The 17698-nt window shown below is 48.4% G+C and overlaps 1 protein-coding gene across 6 annotated transcripts in view; it reads left to right on the plus strand.

The window, feature by feature from the left end:
• Positions 1 to 359: 359 nt before the first annotated feature.
• The window catches only part of IGSF3 (immunoglobulin superfamily member 3), a 98953-nt gene continuing 81614 nt past the window's right edge, over positions 360 to 17698 (plus strand). For all 6 annotated transcript variants that reach the window (XM_081225172.1, XM_081225169.1, XM_081225173.1 and 3 more), the window contains exons 1-2: positions 360 to 478; positions 1096 to 1763. In XM_081225172.1, the coding sequence (XP_081081298.1) occupies positions 1721 to 1763 (43 nt within the window). In that variant the 5' untranslated portion in view covers positions 360 to 478; positions 1096 to 1720. The remainder of the gene's footprint in view (positions 479 to 1095; positions 1764 to 17698) is intronic.

Below are 17698 nucleotides of genomic sequence, written 5' to 3' on the forward strand. Positions count from 1 at the left end.
CGCCCTCTTCCAGGCTCAGGGGTCCTTTGCTGGGCTTTGGGAAGGGCCTGTGCGTCCAGCCGGCGGCCGGCTCGTCTGCGTGTGAGCCCCCTGATTAACTTTCGGCGCTGCCCGGCCCCCACGCCAGCTGCGCCCAGGTCCTCGGGCGGCCCTTGCTACCCGCAGGTGCGGGCGGGGCTCCACCAGCCGCACCCGGAGCCCCCGCCCGGCCCCCCGCGCGGCCGCCCGGCCCCTGGGGTTGGGGGGAAGGGGCGGGCCCGGGGGCGGTGTCTCTAGCCGAGGCCACCGCCCTCGCCCCGCGCTCGGCTGGCCCGGGTGCAACGGGCCGGGTGGAGGGGGCGGGGACTGGGGAGGGGCCGGAGAGCGGCTGCTGGTGCCGCTGCCGGAGCAGCGGGAGGAGGCGGTGCGTCCCTAGAGGCGTGCGCCGGGACAGACGGACTGACGGACCGACGCGCGAAGGGAGAGGGCCGGCGGCGAGGTCGGTATCCGGCGACCGCGCGGGCGGCGCGGGGAGGGGCGGCAGCGAGGGGAGCCGGAGCCCGGGGGGAGGGCGGTGGGAGGGGCGGCGGTGGGCCCGGCGGCGGCTCCGCTCGGGGGTCGGCCTGAGACCCCCTCCCCTGGCAGTGAAAGCGGAGCCCCGGGCTCCCTTCTCCCTCCTTCTCTTTTCTTTCCAATCAGCGAAAAATAAACACCCGGGAAGGTAAAACAATAGCGGGGCCACCTGGGACGCGGCGCGCGCCGAGCTCCCACGGTTGGGGCGAGGGCCGGGGGTGGAACGGGGAGTGGCGGCCCCACCTCGGAGCCTCTTCCCGATTTGCCCCCGCGGAGGGTGGGGCTACCCGCGGCGCCGGGGCTCGGTGGGAGGCGGAAGGAATTCCCAGGAGTGAAGCATTTGGTGAAAGTATTGCAGGAACAATCGGCTCTGTGCGGGGAAACTGAAGTGGAGGCTAAGGTGGCGACTTGGCCAAGGTCAGACTGCAAAGGTTGACCGTCCTGGTCTAGGACCAGGTGCCCGGACCAGCTTGGCGCTCAGCCCCTCTCGCTTTTGCGGCGGCCGTGCTTGCCTTTGATAAATCTCTGTTGTGTTTGTTTTAGAAAGCTGCTGGCATTGTGGGACCGCTTCAGGGCTGCCGAACGAACGCCAACTTGCTTCGTGCTTTGCGGGCAGGTCTAGGGCAGGTGGCAGCCCCGTGATTCACCATCATGCATGGAGACGGACTTTTTGTTGAAGAAACCCAGAGCAGTCGATGCCGACCAGGGCAATTTGGCTGTCAAAGGTTTTGACAAAACCTGCCCTGTTCCCTTTGGGGAATCCGAATGAGGGAGATTACAGACACCTTCACTGAGAAGCCAAGGACATTTCTGTATAATCAGTGGATGAAAGGATTTTCTCAGACTCTTTTTTTCCTTTTCCTTGAGGATTAATCCACCGCAACCTACAACTACAGTGGAAACCACAAGGCACAGGATGTGGCAGGAGCCTCCAGCGCCGTCCGAATTGTTCTGGACCCTTCCTTTAGCCTAGGGGAGTTTAATACTTGCCACCCACTGCCCCTCCCCCACTCCCTCCTGCTGAGCTCTTTAACCTGTTCTCATTCCCTGAGTTAAGTTCTGTTTCCAAACCTGTCTTCTGGAGCTATAAGTGGATTGCCAGAAATGAGAGATTAAGTGCTGGGAGAAGAGGAAGCGCCCTGTGTTGTGTCTCCTCTCAGCTGCCGACATGAAGTGCTTTTTCCCAGTGCTGAGCTGTCTGGCTGTGCTGGGTAAGTGGCTGCTGCTTATCAGCACGATCGATGTGAAAGTTTAACCTGCTCTTGGTTCCTGTGATTCCTTGTGGTTCTTTCCCATCAACACTCGGCTTTGGGGGACCCCGGGAGGCAGCGGTGTGTGTCACAGGTTGGAAGAGAGCCCCATTTCTGACCCAGGAGGAAAGTGGCACATCGTTTGTTGTCTTTAAGAAGGAACATTTGCTGTCCTTAGTGTCTGTCCCGGGCCCCGCCATGGGGTCCCCCATCTATGTCGACGCTTTAGGGACTCCATGTGGATCGTGGATTGGTTTCTTGTATTTTATAAACATGGTGCTTCAGCGTCTCCATGTCTGTGTCAGTCCACATCAATTCCTAGTCCGATCCCAAGTGGCAACGTTATTCCCACTCTCAGGAAAGTTGGTTTGGTGATAACGATGGTGTTTTTTTTGTTGTTGTTTTTTGTTTTTTTTGAGGGGGAAGTAAGCATGGGTGGAATAGGGGTTGAAGGGATCCTTTGCCCTGCCTAAGTGATCAGTAGACTAAAAATGTTTGAGGGTCTAGTCATATGTCCCCTCACCAAAGAAGCTCAGGTCGTAGTTCTGGGGGGAAGAGAGACTGGAGGAGTGGTGCCTGGTAGGGGCTGTGCTAGGATTGGGTTTTGTGACCCCACAGAAGGTTAGGATGGTTAGATCAGGATGGAGAAACTGTGGCCTGAGAGGTGAACCCTTGACACGGCTCTTAAGATTCCCTCCCATTGAAGAGTCCCCCCTTTGCCCGACATTCTCCGATTCAACAGTGCTTTCCATGCCACTGAATGCTGTCTTACTCTTAAGTGTGGTATCTCTGGACACATCTTCTTGGGTCTAGGATAAGCTCCCTGGCCAGGATCTGATGCATCCTCTCCCTCCATTGCCTTAGACCTCGCACGTGAGCACACCCCGCTGCCCTCTGGGTTCAGCTCGGTCCCCTGCATTCAGAAGAGGTCATCACTGCTGCTTGTGGTGTTTGCATCTCCACATCTAGGTGTCTTGCATTTATGGGACTTACTTGTGACCTATTGGCAGTGGAGATTGCTTTCACTTGTTGTCTACACCCTTGCAAGAGTTCACAGGAGAGTGGAAAGAGAGTGGACTTTGCGGTGGAGAACCTGAGTTCAGATCTCAACCTGACTATGATTGACGTCTGAATCACAGTAAAACGGGGTGTACCCCCAAGGGCTATCTTGACAGTTAAAGGCTATAAGGTGTTCTAAAGGTCTTGACTGCTTTGAAAAATGTCGGGAGCACGTAAGTATGTTCCGTCAGTGGCTCTCAAACTTGGGAGCATGTTAGAATCACTGGGGGAGCTTTAAAAAATCCCGATGTCCAGGCAGCGACCCCAGACCAATTAAACCAGATTCTCTGGGAAGGTGACCCAGGCATGAGTCTTTTAGCTCTCCTAGACAATTCCAGTGTGGAGCTGGGTTGGAGAACCGGTGTGTGAGTTCATCACTGCCAGCTCTGCCCTCCCCTCCTCAACACTCACAGGGACACCCAGTCTGGCAGCAAGTTTAGTCAGTCTTCTGCTCAGGTGTGGGTCGGGATACAGTGTCTCTGTGTCTCCTGTATGCTCAGGCAGAGTCAAGAAGACAGGTAGCTCTCCATTTGCCAATCCTAAGCATTGTATTGGTATTTGTCATTCACTTAGTGTGTGGGTTTAAATCAGTAGTTAGTGATTCATGTGGATACAAGAGGACAAACAGGCGAGCCCTCCGGGAGGCTTGGGCATGGGGTTGATGGTGTGGCTAAGGCCGGAAAGAGGGCTGAGTGGAAGGGTGGGGCCCAGGGCAGGAGAAGGAATCACCAGTGGGCAAACAAGGCAATGTGACCTTTGTGCCTTTTGTTTCTCCTGGCTGCTCCAGAAATGTAAGGCTGCTGGCTGGTTCCCCTTCTGTTCACCCTCTGGGCCACTCTGGAGTGGAGCCCTGGCACTGGGCACTAGTATCTTTCCTCCACTCCCAGCCTCAAGCATAAATAGGTGCCATGGAGGAAAATGAGTGTCAAGGTGGTGTCAAAGGGGAACGGTGGCCGAAGAGCACACCTGGGTGAGAGTGGGGAGGTTTAGAACTCTGGACATGCCTGGGTTTTTGATCCCCACTGGTGGAATCTCACCTTTTCTTATCACTCGATGACTGGCAGGGAGGGGGCCTCGCTACTACTTTGTTAACCTTGGAGACTAGAAGGTCTTTGTGGAGGGAGCAAAACCCAGGCTGGGGTCTTATTTCTTGCTTGCAATCTGTTGTGATCTGATTCATGTGTCAGCATTCTGGCTGTGTAATGAAAATTAATGTGTAATATGAATTGAAAATAGCAAAGGCTCTCAAGGTTTTGTGTCCAGGTGGGTCACACACTTGGAATAAGATTTCGAATGTCAAACGTAGGACCAGTTTAAGTGCTCTGCAAAGTGAGACTGATACAGGTGCTGCCAGCCTCCAGAAGTGGCCATTTGAGAAAACCCTGTGACAGTATGTGAGGGGCATACAGGGTAAATCTGAGATGCTTGTGACTCCCTCGACATCATCAGACCCGTGCTTTCCGCTTCCTTCCTTTACCGATGTCTAGGGTTTGGATCAGGTTCCTCCTTTTTGCCTGCTTGGGTACCGATTCCTGCCCTCTTGACCACCGTGTCCTGTTTCGTCCTGTTGCAGCTCTGGGTGCCCCACCCAACTAGGGAACCATCGGCTGCCATGGCCACCCTTATTCCAGTTCTAAAGCCGTCTTAAGCGTGGGCTTGGTTGAGCCAAGAGGATAGTAGAGTCTCCACTACTGAGAATGGATGGAGCCAGAGGGGCAGAAGATGAGAGAGAACAGGGGCTGGTGTGGACGTGGCTTGAGTGTGAAAGAGGGAATGAGGAGAGAAGAGGGTGGTTGTGTCTGTGCCTAGGCCCGGGGCAGGGAGCAGCCTGTGTGAGTGACAGGGACATGGAAAGGTGACAGCACCGTGGGGGAGACAATAGCATTTGTGTCTGCAAGAGCAGGAAGGGAATAATCAGGAAAGTTGAATATAAGCTTTAGGCACATTAAGCGGATTTCGATTTTGCGTAACCATGAAGAGTTAGGCCTTCCAGACCAGTGCTGATGTTGCAAACAAGATGAAATAGCTTTGGAAGTGTTAGCAATGAAAAATGTAAGTGATTGGGACATCCCTGGATCAACACAGAGAACTTGTAGATGTCAGATGGTCATTTGTGTTCTCCAGTGGGAGAGAAATTCGTTCGTAGAGTTTGAAAAGCCTCTTGTTTGAATAGGTTGGGACTGAGGAAGCGATCACGACCTTCCCAGTTAGTTAGGGAAGGCTTCTTAGGGGAGAAGCCAGAGGGTGCTTCCGAAAGAGATTGCAAGGGACTTTGATGTTCTGGGGGGAGTGAGCTCAGAGGCAGGACTGGGTGATCAAAGGCAGAGGAGAAGGAGGAGGAAGTGGAGAGCAGCGAGGAGGCCTGGGGTAGTCGGGGGAAGGGTTCTGAAGGAAGAGGATGAGGATCGTGATTTACGGATGAACAAACACCACTGTCCCAACAGTTGTCCCGGAGGCAGTGCCCTTCCCTTTTCTGGGGACCATTTGACAAGGGTGCCAGAGAAGGGAATTCTTGTCAGGACTAGGCTAGCTAAGATGCCTTTCAACTGTGTGAATGATTGAGCCACCCCTGGGCACCCAGGGCTGGTTAAGATGTCCCAGTCCCCTCCGTGTGTCATTGCAGCAAGAGAACAGTAGTACCACCACCTCTCCTACCTCTAGCCCTTGCTGTGAAGCAAGTCCTATCTCATTAAATCCTCAAACAGTCTTGCCAGCTAGATACCTTATATTATCATTCTTTCGTAGATGGGGATAGTGAGGCCCAGGGAGGTTAAGGAACTTGCCTGAGGTAGATGACTGTACCAGTTTGAAATGGTGCTCCACAGGGGTGGGGACCCAGGTCCTCTCTTTCTTGTTCCCAGTGCATGCCTCTATTCCCAAGGTCATCTCATGGTCCAAGATGACTGTGCTAGCCCCAACCATTAGGAAGGAGGAAAAGTGTTGGTGAAGGGCATGCCCTCGTGCACACATCGCTTTTGCTTATATCCCCATTGGTTAGAACTTGATCACATGACCATACTTTGCTGCAACGGAGGCTGGGAAATGTCATCCTTAATTCTAAGTATCCAGCCAAAACTGGGGTTCTATTATTGTAGGGGAAGGAGAGGAAAGAATTTTGAGGGGGCAGCTCTTGGTCTCTGGCACAGTTACAAAGCTAGGAAGTGGCAGAACAGGGTTTTGAAATCAGGACCATTTGGTTCAAATCCTGTGTTCTTGCATCTAACAAGTTGCCCCTCTGAGTATGAGGCCCCGCCCCGGGCCTCCAGGAAGCCTTGTTGGGAAGGCGTGAGCTAGATGAATCAACACTTGTTACATGGGAAGCAACGCAAATCAGCATATAATTGAATGCTCAATATTGTGGTTTTAACAGTGGTACTGTAGTGTTTATAGAATGCTTATGTGCCAGTCACTGCCAAACACTTTATATAGCATGATCTTCTGTATAAAGTGCTTAGGGACCATCTCTGTCCAGTTCATTACTGTAGCCCCAGAACTCAGCCTTGTGCCTGGCACAAAGTAGGTATTCAGTTAAATTTTTGATGAATGAATGGTTTCACAAGGTAGGTGTTGTTTCTATACTGACTCCCTCGATCAAGATGAGGAAATTCAAGGCTCAGGGAGTTCAAATCATTGTGCTCAAAGGGAAGGAGCTAGAAATTGGCAGGGCCTGGATTTGAATCCAGGTTGTCTGGCTATAGAGCGTGTGCTTTTACCCCACTGACCAGGGGTTCTTAACCTTTTTTGTGCCATGGATCCTTTTGGCAGCCTGGTGAAGCCTATGGGCCCCTTCTTAGGATAACATTCTCAAATGCATAAATAAAAACATAGGATAACAGAGAAAATCAATTATATTGAAATGCTGCCATCAAAATATTTTTAAAAATTTATGATACAGCAATGTGCTTCTTTAATAACACATTAATAACAAGATCTACCAGCAGATCTAACAATTATGTAATTTTGCTATAGTGAAGGGTGAAAATATTTTGAGGTATCTGCATCCACTGTGATGTGATATGAAAGTATGTGTGATTTGTACTGTGACAGTCACAGGTCCTGGAAACATTACCATGATGCTTGCCTACATTCACAATTAAGGAACAGTTAACTTAGAGGTGCGTGAAAATAAAGATGTAATTTATTTTTTTTCCCATTCAAGTTCACATACCTCCTGAAATCTGTCCATGGACTCCCGGGAAGTTCAAGGTAAAGTTCAATGCAGTCACTGGTTGTTGTTTCTCATAGGTCACTGGGAAAGACCTATGCGTGAGGGCTTGGGCTGGGCCTTCGGAAATGGGCAGTCTTTGGATGGGGAGGGCATTCTCTTCCCATGAGAGTCCTGCAAATGCAGAGGAGTCAGCAGTCATAGGGGTGGCAGAGTGGCCCTTTAGGGATTGGAGAAATGACTGTCAGTAGTTTCAGGGACCAGTTCATGTGGGATGATGCTGGACACAGAGAATTAGTTCAGATTGTAATGAGTTTGGGATTTGGGCTTAGACTGGGTCCGTGGAGCCCAGGCAGACCACTTCCACTGAGCCCTAGCCTGGGAACTGGATGAAGTGGCTCCACTTACTGGCCTCCCATGGTCCCTGGCCTTGTGCATCCTGAATTATGGCTCCTTGATGATTATTTGTAGGTTCCTTTGGGAGTTCCTGATTCGCTGTGATTGGACGCCCGTTCCTTTGCTGTTTCGATGTGAGCACAGCTATTCCTTGTAAAGGGTTGGATTTTAATTTAAGGAAATTTAGGACACCTGTGTGTGAATGACCCTGATTTTTCAAAGAAATGAATGGTTGCATCAAAACCAAGCTTATATTTGTAGAAAATCACATGTTGCCAAATTCCCTCATCGAGACCCCTTTATTAAGTGACTAATTGTGGGCCACAGTGGCAGGCACTTAACAAAGACCATGGCAATGGGCCTCCCTTAACTAGAATCCCATCCCAGCTAAGTGGGATTTTGTTTTTACTTTTGAGCTGCACTTTCAGGAAGGTGAAAATCACAAGATGTAGTAGCAGGGATTGATTCTAGAAATTGGCTTCCAGGCCACCATCAGCCCAGTCTCTACATCTTCCACATCTGTAATTATATTAGCAGGAGAGAATGATGAGCCTGGGGACACTGCAAGATTCTGAATCAAAGATTAAATTATATGAACTCTACTCAGGCTGGGAAGTGGTCAGATGTATCTTAAAAAGCTTTATAATAGGCCTTATGATCATGAGAGTTGAAAAAAGGTTCTGCCTAACCCTCTATTAACCCTCTATGAAATTCACCCGAATACCCTATTTCCCTTCATCCCGGTGATCCAGGCTTTGCTGGAACACAACCACGTTCCTCCCCTCTAGGAGATGATAATCTAAAGCCTGGGGTAAAAAAAGTGGTAAATCACTTTGCAAGTGGACAAGGAGACAGTGATATACCACGTGCTCTCCAAGGACAGTTGTCTTGTTGGGGAAGGAGAGGCGAGGCAAGTTTGGTCTTGCTTCAGCTTAGCAGGAGGAGTGAAGGGAATGCTCTGTCCAGGAGAGGGATGCGACTGGAGTAACCCTCGAGTGGTCAGTCTGGAAGGGCTTTCTGGATGGGTGGGAATTTTAGGCATTTTTTTAAGTAATAGGAGAGTGAAGTCCTGGCAGAATTGTGGGGTGGAGGACACCGGGGCACAAGGGGCTGTTTTGAGAAGACTTCTAAAGGGGTGGAGAAGCCCAGAGTGTCAGTGGGCCTGGGCCCTTAGAGGTGCTGGTGGGAAGAACTGGAACAGTCGGTTGGTGTGAGGTCTAAGTATTTGGATCAGAGATAGATGGCAGATACCAGAGAGCTGTAGGTGGGTGTCCTAGAGGACCAGCAGGAGAAGTGGCAGGGAGGGCAGGGGGCATTACTGGACGTGGGGAGGTCCAGATTGGAAGTGAAGGGGACCTGTTTCTGTACCGAAGGAAGAACTTTTGTGTGTCCATCAAAACATCATCAGAGCAAAGACATTCTAACAAAACTGTGAACTCAGAGAGACTGGTGTCCAGTCTTCTCGTGGGACCTCTTCCCATCAACTTACAAGTCCCCAGACCTTCCCTTTATTAAAACAGAGGGAAGAAATCTGATACCAGCTATATGTTCTTTCTCATTCTGATTCTTTCTTTTTTTATATAAATTTATTTATTTTATTTGTTTATTTTTGGCTGCATTGGGTCTTTGTTGTGGCACGTGGGCTTTTCGTTGTGGTGGCTTCTCTTGTTGCGGAGCGTGGGCTCTAGGTGCGTGGGCTTCAGTAGTTGCGGCTCGCGGGCTCTAGAGCGCAGGCTCAGTAGTTGTGGTGCATGGGCTTAGTTGCTCCGCCGCATATGGGATCCTCCTGGACCAGGGCTTGAACCCGTGTCCCCTGCTTTGGCAGGCAGACTCTTTTTTTTTTTTTTTCATTTTTATTTTTGGCTGTGTTGGGTCTTTGTTGCTGTGCACAGGCTTTCTCCAGTTGTGGGGAGCGGGGGACACTCCTGGTTGTGGTGTGCAGGCTTCTCATTGCAGTGGTCTCCCTTGTTGCGGAGCACGGGCTCCAGGCACGCGGGCTTCAGCAGTTGTGGCTTGCAGGCTCGAGAGCACAGGCTCAGTAATTGTGGCGCACGGACTTGGTTGCTCCGTGGCATGTGGGATCTTCCCAGACCAGGGCTCGACCCCGCATCCCCTGCATTGGCAGGCAGACTCCCAACCACTGTGGCACCAGGGAAGCCCGGCAGGCGGACTCTTAACCACTGCTCCACCAGGGAAGTCCCCCATTATGATTCTTTGATATAGTGGAGTATGTTCAGAATTGCCTTAAGTTGGTGTTATTTTCATGTATTTGTTTCTGCTTTTGCTTGTAACACCCACTTTCTGCTACTCTGGGGTACAGTCTGCTCCTTTTCCGTGGCAGCCTCTGTAAACACCTTCTCTGCTCTCAGCTGGGCACTGGCTCCTGCTTGTGTTATGTTGGTAACGGAGCCATGTCATGAGATGGGCTGCCTACCTCCTTCTCAGGGACCCCTTTATTAACTCCCCTTCCCCCAGGAGCCCCATAAATTTGAAATCTTCTGTCTCCCAGCCAGGCAGCATTTATTAAGTGGTGTTAATCTGTTTTTTCTACGTAATAATCAGTGTGACCCCTCACATTTGATACAGTAGTCCAGTTTTAAAGCAAAATTAGTTTGGTGCTCTGGGTTGCCAGTGACCAAAGGAGACATAGCCTGGACCTATTAGGACCCTTAGTCCTGTGTCTGCAGCTTAGGAAAAGTGGTATCATGGTGAGGTGTTTTTGAAACCTGTAACGTGGCCAGCTTCCTCACCCCAAGTGTTACTTTGAGAGACCTAAGGAGCTTGCGTAACTTACTTAGGGGTTTTTGCCCATTAACTGGTTGCATTGGCAACCTTGATTTGACTTTGCTAGGAAGGGCTTTTAGGAGGAGGAGGAATGGGAGACCTGTGTGTGAGTAACCATCGCTGCTTCAGGGCAAACCACACCTTCCCTGTCCTGGCCAGTTACCACTTCCCCACCCGACATACCCACCCTTTCTAAAGACTTCCAGAGAACGAAATTTCACAACCTCTTAGATGTAGCACCCCCATCAGGAAGGAAATCTCGATTTTCACTGAAGATTTGTCATAATTTAAAACAACAAATAAAGTGCTTCAGGGTAAAATGTTACATAAAAGAAAGGTGATGAGCTGTTAGTTGCAGTTTCACAAGATAGCTTATATTTGCTTGCTTTATTTCTTTGACTTCTAATTTTTGGACAGAGTGACATGTGAATATAGTTCTGTTGTAAAATCCAAACAGTATCGACAGAAAGTAAAAAGTGAAAGTTCCCCTCTCTGCCCTGTGCCCCTTGTTGAGTCTGAAATATATTCTTTACAGTTTGATTCACTATATTCTCTCAGGCTTTTTTCTATAATTTCTATTCATATACTCACACAAATATAGATTTTTTTGACATAAATGGACTCATACAGAACATATTGTTCAACAACTTGATTTTAAAGGGGTGATTTATTCCACTATTTTTTCAGTCTTAGTTTTATGGCCATATCAGAACTGATTTGGTTATTTTATAGCTAGAAGAAGCTGTAATTGGTGAAATCGTTGGGGAGTAGTGAGCCTTATTCAACAGCTATATAACAGAATAATTTTGTCTTGCTATATCAAGAGCAAGAGTCATAATAAAAACACTACCCTTAAGTTTTAATGTACTTAAGAGAAATAATTGACTTGTTTATTGTGAATATTTTCTCTAGAAACACATAAATTTAGCAAATTAAGCACGCACATATTTTATTGACTGTCTTAGTTATAATCTTGAATTAAAATAAAGCCCATTCAAAACTTGTTAAGAGGACAGTTGTAAATACTGGATTTTGTATCCAGTTCAATCAGCTGTTCTTATTTGTTCATAGACTAGGAAAAAAATGAGAAGTTTTCCTGCGTTTTCAACTCCCAAATGATTCTTCCATTTAGAGTGAACTGGACTGGAATAACTTTTAAGGTTGCTGGCTACCAGACCTTCGAGGCCTTAACCCAAAGGAAGAGAACTTTTTTCTTTAACCCTGCAGGAGCAACTATTGCTGTAAAAAGATTATCATTTCAAAGTGTTGGGGGTACTTCTCAGGTTCACTGGTGTGACTTTCTTTAAAACCCTGGGGGCAAAAGCAGGTTTCTTGGATGGTTCACCTTTAGACCTGATTTTTAAAAGATTCGCTATTTTGGAGGGATGGTTGTGGGATTCACATATCACAGCCAAGCCTTCTTAAACGTCAGGGTTTGACCTGGCTACTACCCATCCAGAGACCACTGTTGTGTTAGAATCTCCTTACAGTACTTTCCTGAACCATCTGTTCCTTTGACAAATATTTGAGTGCCTGTTACAAGCAGTCATTATTCTGTTATCTCAAATACCAAGAACTAAAAGCTAAAATCATAATGAACATTTTAAGTAGTCACCTGAGAGGTATTTTTAATCTTCAATAAATAGAAAGATTAATTAAAGACACTCTGACGTAAGGGAACTCTTTTCCTAAGGTAAGTCTTTCTTCTTGCTATTTCTTAAATCCTTTCTTCCTGTTTCGTTCTCAGCTCTTCATTAGCAGCCATGAATTACACATGCCCTGGGCAGGCCTGGTGAAGGGCCTATAGGAGTAAGAGACGTGCTTATTAACTGCTGGGGATGTTGTATTGGACTTGGGAATTGCATACTTAGCTCTGAACTTCTAGGAAGTCAGAACAAAGGAGACCTAGAATAGTCACATACTTTGCCATCAGATAGGAGACAGCATTCACAGCCAGCCTTCTGCTCAGGACCGTGTTAAGGCTGATCACCCTTACGTGGTACTTGGCCTCCCTTTACTCCTGTCCGGAGCCCAAGGCTCTCACCACGGTTGTTTTCCGGAAGCTGCTGGGTTAGCTCAGCCGCGTGGCACGGGACACACTGACGGACTCTTCCAGGTCTGCACCTTCCCAGGGGCCTTCCCTCGACCTGGGGTGAACCCTAAGAAGCCCTGATCTGCGCTCCTCTCCCTCGTCCCTGGTATTTCTCCCCTCTCACCCACGTCCCCTAAGTCTGCAGGTCCCAGGCAGGTTGTAAGCTGTGCCTGGTGGCGATGGCTTGAGCCCCGGAGCAGGCAGTGCTGCTCCCAGGAGCCTGTGCGCAGGGCCAGCCTTCTGCCCGCAAGCAGCTCTCCTCAGAGGCCTTTCTGGTGTTCCGCAGTGCTTTTGTTCCGCGGTGGTTTTGTTTCGGTTTGGAGATGGATGGTCTGTTGGGGGGTTCTGCTTCGCAGATGGACACGTCTGTTGGTTTATTAGAGGAGGGACTGTGCGGATAGGTTTGTTCTCGGCTCATCCCCAAGCTAGACAACCCTCCCACGGAGGGTTCAGAGATGATTTGCTGTTCTTAAGGTCTTCTGATGTTTCAGTACGGTAAGGTAGCTTGCTGGAGAGTTTTGTAATCTGTCTACTGGTATTGCATTACAAAAAAGCAAGATTGCATTCGGAGCACCGGCCCAGGTCTTTCTCCTTCCCTGTGTCAGGATGGGGGATGACTTTTAGCTGGGTGTCCCCGCACCTCCCGGCTGGGAGAAGCAGCATCCGTAGTAGCCCCTTTCTCTCTCACACTCCGAGTCCAGGTCCATCCACTCCACGCCCCATGCCCAAGGGTGGATTTCTAAGAAGGTTGAAAGTAGATGAAAACGAATGTGGCTCTAGACTTGAATTTATTTTAGAAGACTCTTTGCAGATCTCATTATGCATAATCCCCTTATTTTATTTATTTATTTATTTTTTCCCCCCATACGCAGGCCTCTCACTGTTGTGGCCTCTCCTGCTGCGGAGCACAGGCTCCAGACACGCAGGCTTAGCGGCCGTGGCTCACGGGCCTAGCCGCTCCGCGGCGTGTGGGATCTTCCCGAACCGGGGCACGAACCCATGTCCCCTGCATTGGCAGGCAGACTCTCAACCACTGCGCCACCAGGGAAGCCCATAATCCCCTTATTTTAAAGGGGAATTATTCTGGAGGTGAGGAAAAGACTGATGGCCTGGGTGGGGAGAGAGTGGAAGGAGGCCTGGAAAACTCTCCCAGCAGAAGAGAGAGACTCTGGGTACGTCGTCTTTGTTTTAATTAAAATGTTATGCAACACAAACTTTGCCTTCCCACTCTTACCCCACCACAGAAGAGCTGTAATTTCCCATATTTGGAATCTAGGGAGAGCCAGGCCACACTTGAGGACAAGGCCAGATTCAATCTATGCTTTGGGGGAAAGCAAGTAACTGTGAGAGCCGGAAGGGCTGAGGTATTTATGGCGAATCTATGGTTAATGTATGTGCTTCCTTGTCATAATTTATTCAGCAGTCCCTGATGTCCTGGGGCTGGTGCTATATACCCATCAGTAATCTGACTCTTGTTTTCTTCTGCATATTTTCCCTTTTTCAAATGTATAGGCATTCAGCTTTAATCAAGTAGGCTTTTCCTCTGTTATCTGTAACGGGGAATGACTGAAGTCAGATGGAGGATTTTAAGTAACTAATCGCTTAAGACGTTCAGAGCATAATCTCCCCTAGCCCCTGATCATGCCTGCATCCCAGAGATTGGCAAGGTTCCACAAAGGAGGCAGGACAGGGACTTTGGCGTCCTTCGGAGAGACCGGCTGTCCTCCTTGCTGGCGACAGAGTTTTGTTTGCCTTTGGCATGGGGACAGGGCCTGCTGATCATTTGCTATGTCAAGAGAGTTTAAGACGTTCCATGAATGTGACCAGTGTTTTACCAAGTCTCTATGCTGGTGCAGCGAGCAATGACAGGCCAGACACGCATGAAGATACTGTCCAGGCTCATTGATGTCTCTGCTGTGTGTCAAGGGTGGCTGCCGCAAAATAGATAGGAGGACTTCTGGTTAGTGGTGTTCACCGATGCTTTGCATGAAATTACGTCAGGTCAATCAAAAGATCAGGGGTGCGGGGCCTAAAGTTTTCACGTGCTTTGCTTGGAATTTGAATGTGACTTCATATAGGTGTCACGTATTAGGCTGAATTGGATTACAGCTGCTCTCCAAATTGTCATTTCTTTATTTTTTTTCCCACCTGCTCTCTGATGTTAGCTCTGGTTCTCGCTGCCAGAAGTGTCCTGCAAAAGAATTTGGTGACTGCTACTCTAAGTGCAGCCTTTGATACTTTGTCTTAATAGGATAGTAAAATCCCTAACAATGTAGACTAACGAGGAAGATGAGTTTGAATTAGAAAAATGTCCGAGTCACCAAATATTTCTCCAGAACTTCACTGGTAGTACTTTTAAGTAAATACTGTAACTCAGACTAGGCTAATAGAGCACCTAATAAAGATCCTTGTGACATCCTGCTTTAGGAGAGAAATAAGAATGATTTGCAGTTAAGGTACCAATTGTTTATGTATATGGTGTTTCTGAAAGACTGTGCTTAAAAACAGTTTGTTCTATTAAGTATTTTAAATAATCCCCATGAAACCCCATGTACTTATGCTGCTGGCAGTTTCTGTGTGGTATATGGACCTGTTTTTCGAGGACCTAATTCAGCCTTATCAGCAATGTTAGAAATTCTAAGTTGGTGAAGTCCCTGACACTTACGTCCCCAAATTAGTTAGATCACTTTGCCAAACGCTTCCACAGAACCTGCACTTGTCTACTGTAACATGAATTAATAAGTTAAACAAATATCTAGTGCATTCTGCTATGTGTTTGGCTGTGTGTTATATAGAGGAGACACAGCCATCCTTGTGGTTTATAGGTGTGCAAAGAAGTCAGGCAGTAAACACATAAATACGCATATAATTAATTATAATAGTGCAGCTAAACTGTGTATTCCTTTCTTTTTTAAAAAAAAAAACTGAGATGACTTTTTAGTTAATGGTTTAATGCACTAGACTGTAAGTTCCATCAGGACAGGGATTATGGCTGTGTAGTTGGTCATGGTGTCCCAAGCCAGTTGCCTGGCACAGAGTAAATATTAGGTTGAACTGTGTGACATTGCCGTGTTCGTAGGTCAAAAACGGTCAAATATCAGCAGTGTCATACAGTTCAACCTAATATTGCTCCATCACTGTGTATCGAATGTTGCATACGTGTCATAATCGATGAGTTCTGAGAGTGGCTGCATTCAACACAGTTTTCTTTAGCCAGTGAAATCCTAGCTGTACAGTATTTGAAAAGGAACTCCAAAACTTCCAATAGGTAAAAACTCGTGGACCTGTGATGTAGATGTAGGGCATCTGTGAGACTCCAGAGCCTTGTGTTCAGTATATTTTCTATACAGTTCTTTGTGCATTTTCCACTCAAGGGTGGAGGCATGTGCCTTTGGGGTCTGGACTGCTGTCCGTAGCCCAAAGAATCTGGGAGAGTGTGCTGGAAAGCTGAGCTGGGAGGCAAGTAGAGGAACAGGGTGGCCTGAAGAGGAATGAGGGTGCAGAGACCTGTGAGCCCAGCTGAAGGAGCCATTCCTGACCCTGAGTGAAGGGAGGACTTGTTTTCAGAGCCCAGACCTCCTGTGCTAAGGTATTCTTGGTCCACAGACTTGTGGTGCCCATGATGTGCCCAGAGACCAGCTAGGCACTGGCAGGCCTCATTGGGAACCTCCTTTGTGCCTGACCGGCTGTGGGCTGGATGTAGACCCCTGGCCCAGTGGAGGCAAGGGTTGAAATGAGGAGAAGACCCAGCTGGGCCCTGCTGGGAGAGGCCCAGCCCTCTGGCCTGGGGCCCGCTCCCTGGATGTGGAACTGGGAGTCAGGCCCAGCCTAGGGTTTGGACCACAGCTTCCCAACCTCCTCTGCTAAGTACTTTTTTGCATCTGTTTGGATTTCATGGCCCTCTTTCCATTTTCTATGCACAAATGTCCAATTGTGCCACTCTATTATAATGCCCACTGTTTTCTCACACCCACAGGATAATTCCTAGTTTGGCTGAATTCCACCGCTATTTGTTGAGCATCCATATGTGCCAGTGCAGGATGGGTGTGGCAAGGGAGGGAAAACGCAAGGATACATGACACTGGGCCCTGCCTGTGGCAGACACTGTTGGTTACCTACACAACAGCCATTTGTTTTCTCTTCTTGTTGGCAGAGCCCTGATTTCCTTTGAATGTCATGCCTCCCTCCCCGCCTCCCTGCCAACTACTCAAGGAAAGGTAACTCTGCTTTAAGCTCCATGGTAAAAGCTGATTGATCCAAGCCAGTCATGGATGCCCATAGTCTAGATATGGGCATGTGACATCGTTTTGGCCAATGAGATATGAGAAGTCCTCTGGGGAGGGCGGGGAGTGGATTCTGGGAAAGACATTTTCTCTCTTAAAAGGAAACACAGAAGGGACAGCTCCATGCACTAGATTCTTGGAAATGAGGCAGCCATTTTGTCACCATGAGGAAAGCAAATCTGTTGAGGCCGTCAGAGGGGAAAAGATGGGAAGAACCAGGGTCCTTGATGATAAAGGCACTGAAGACTGAGCAAGCCGACCTTGCACTTTCTGTCATCACTGTTTCAGCCAAAGGAATTGTAAGCAGTTAGAGTAAGGAGTCCCTGGAGAAAAAGAACCAGGCATAGCTTTCTTGACATAAGAGAAGCCATTTTTGGCCTAAGTTATTTTGGGATCTGAGCCTGGCCACAATGCTTGCCCTTGAACAGACCTCAGTAGTTAATAATCTTAAGGGAACAAAAGAATGGAAGAACTGTTATCAGGCAAGAGATAGTAAGTATATAACAAAGATAATAGGTCAGTTATAATGACTCCCAGTTCTCTTTCAATAGTAAAGATTAGCCTGAAGCACTTAACCACCAGATCAACTGGAACCTAAGGGATGATGATGTTGACCTTTTCTGACCCTCGTGACTTCAGTCAACTAAAGCTTAGACTCTCAACCACCCAAGCCCCTCCATGAATATGAATGTACCCTGAGCCTAAAACTGTCCTAATTTTGCTGTTCGGGGTGACACTGCTTTGGGAAAGACCCCCAGTGTTCTCCTGACTTGCTTCAAGTGATAAATCCTTCCTTCTCCTGATCTTTGGCTTGGCTGTGTCTTTCTTGGCTCAACACCCACCAAGAGGCAAACCCAGTTTTTGGGGTGAGAGAATTGATGTTTTCCACTACGTACAGTTGAAGGCAACCTATATTATTAGACACTCCCTGAAAGGAGCAGGAAATAGGATTTATACTCATAAAACAGTACAATGTAGATTCTCATCAGAAGGCACACTAGGCAGAGACAGTGCTTAGCCCTGCGGAAAACCAGAAGAGAAAGAGGTTACGTATGTTAGTGTGAAGGACTCAGGTGAGGAGGTCGTATTTGGAATGGATCATGAGGTAGGATTAGGA

Source organism: Mesoplodon bidens (genome assembly GCF_964165515.1).
Source record: "Mesoplodon bidens genome assembly, chromosome: 2".
Classification (NCBI taxonomy): domain Eukaryota; kingdom Metazoa; phylum Chordata; class Mammalia; order Artiodactyla; family Ziphiidae; genus Mesoplodon; species Mesoplodon bidens.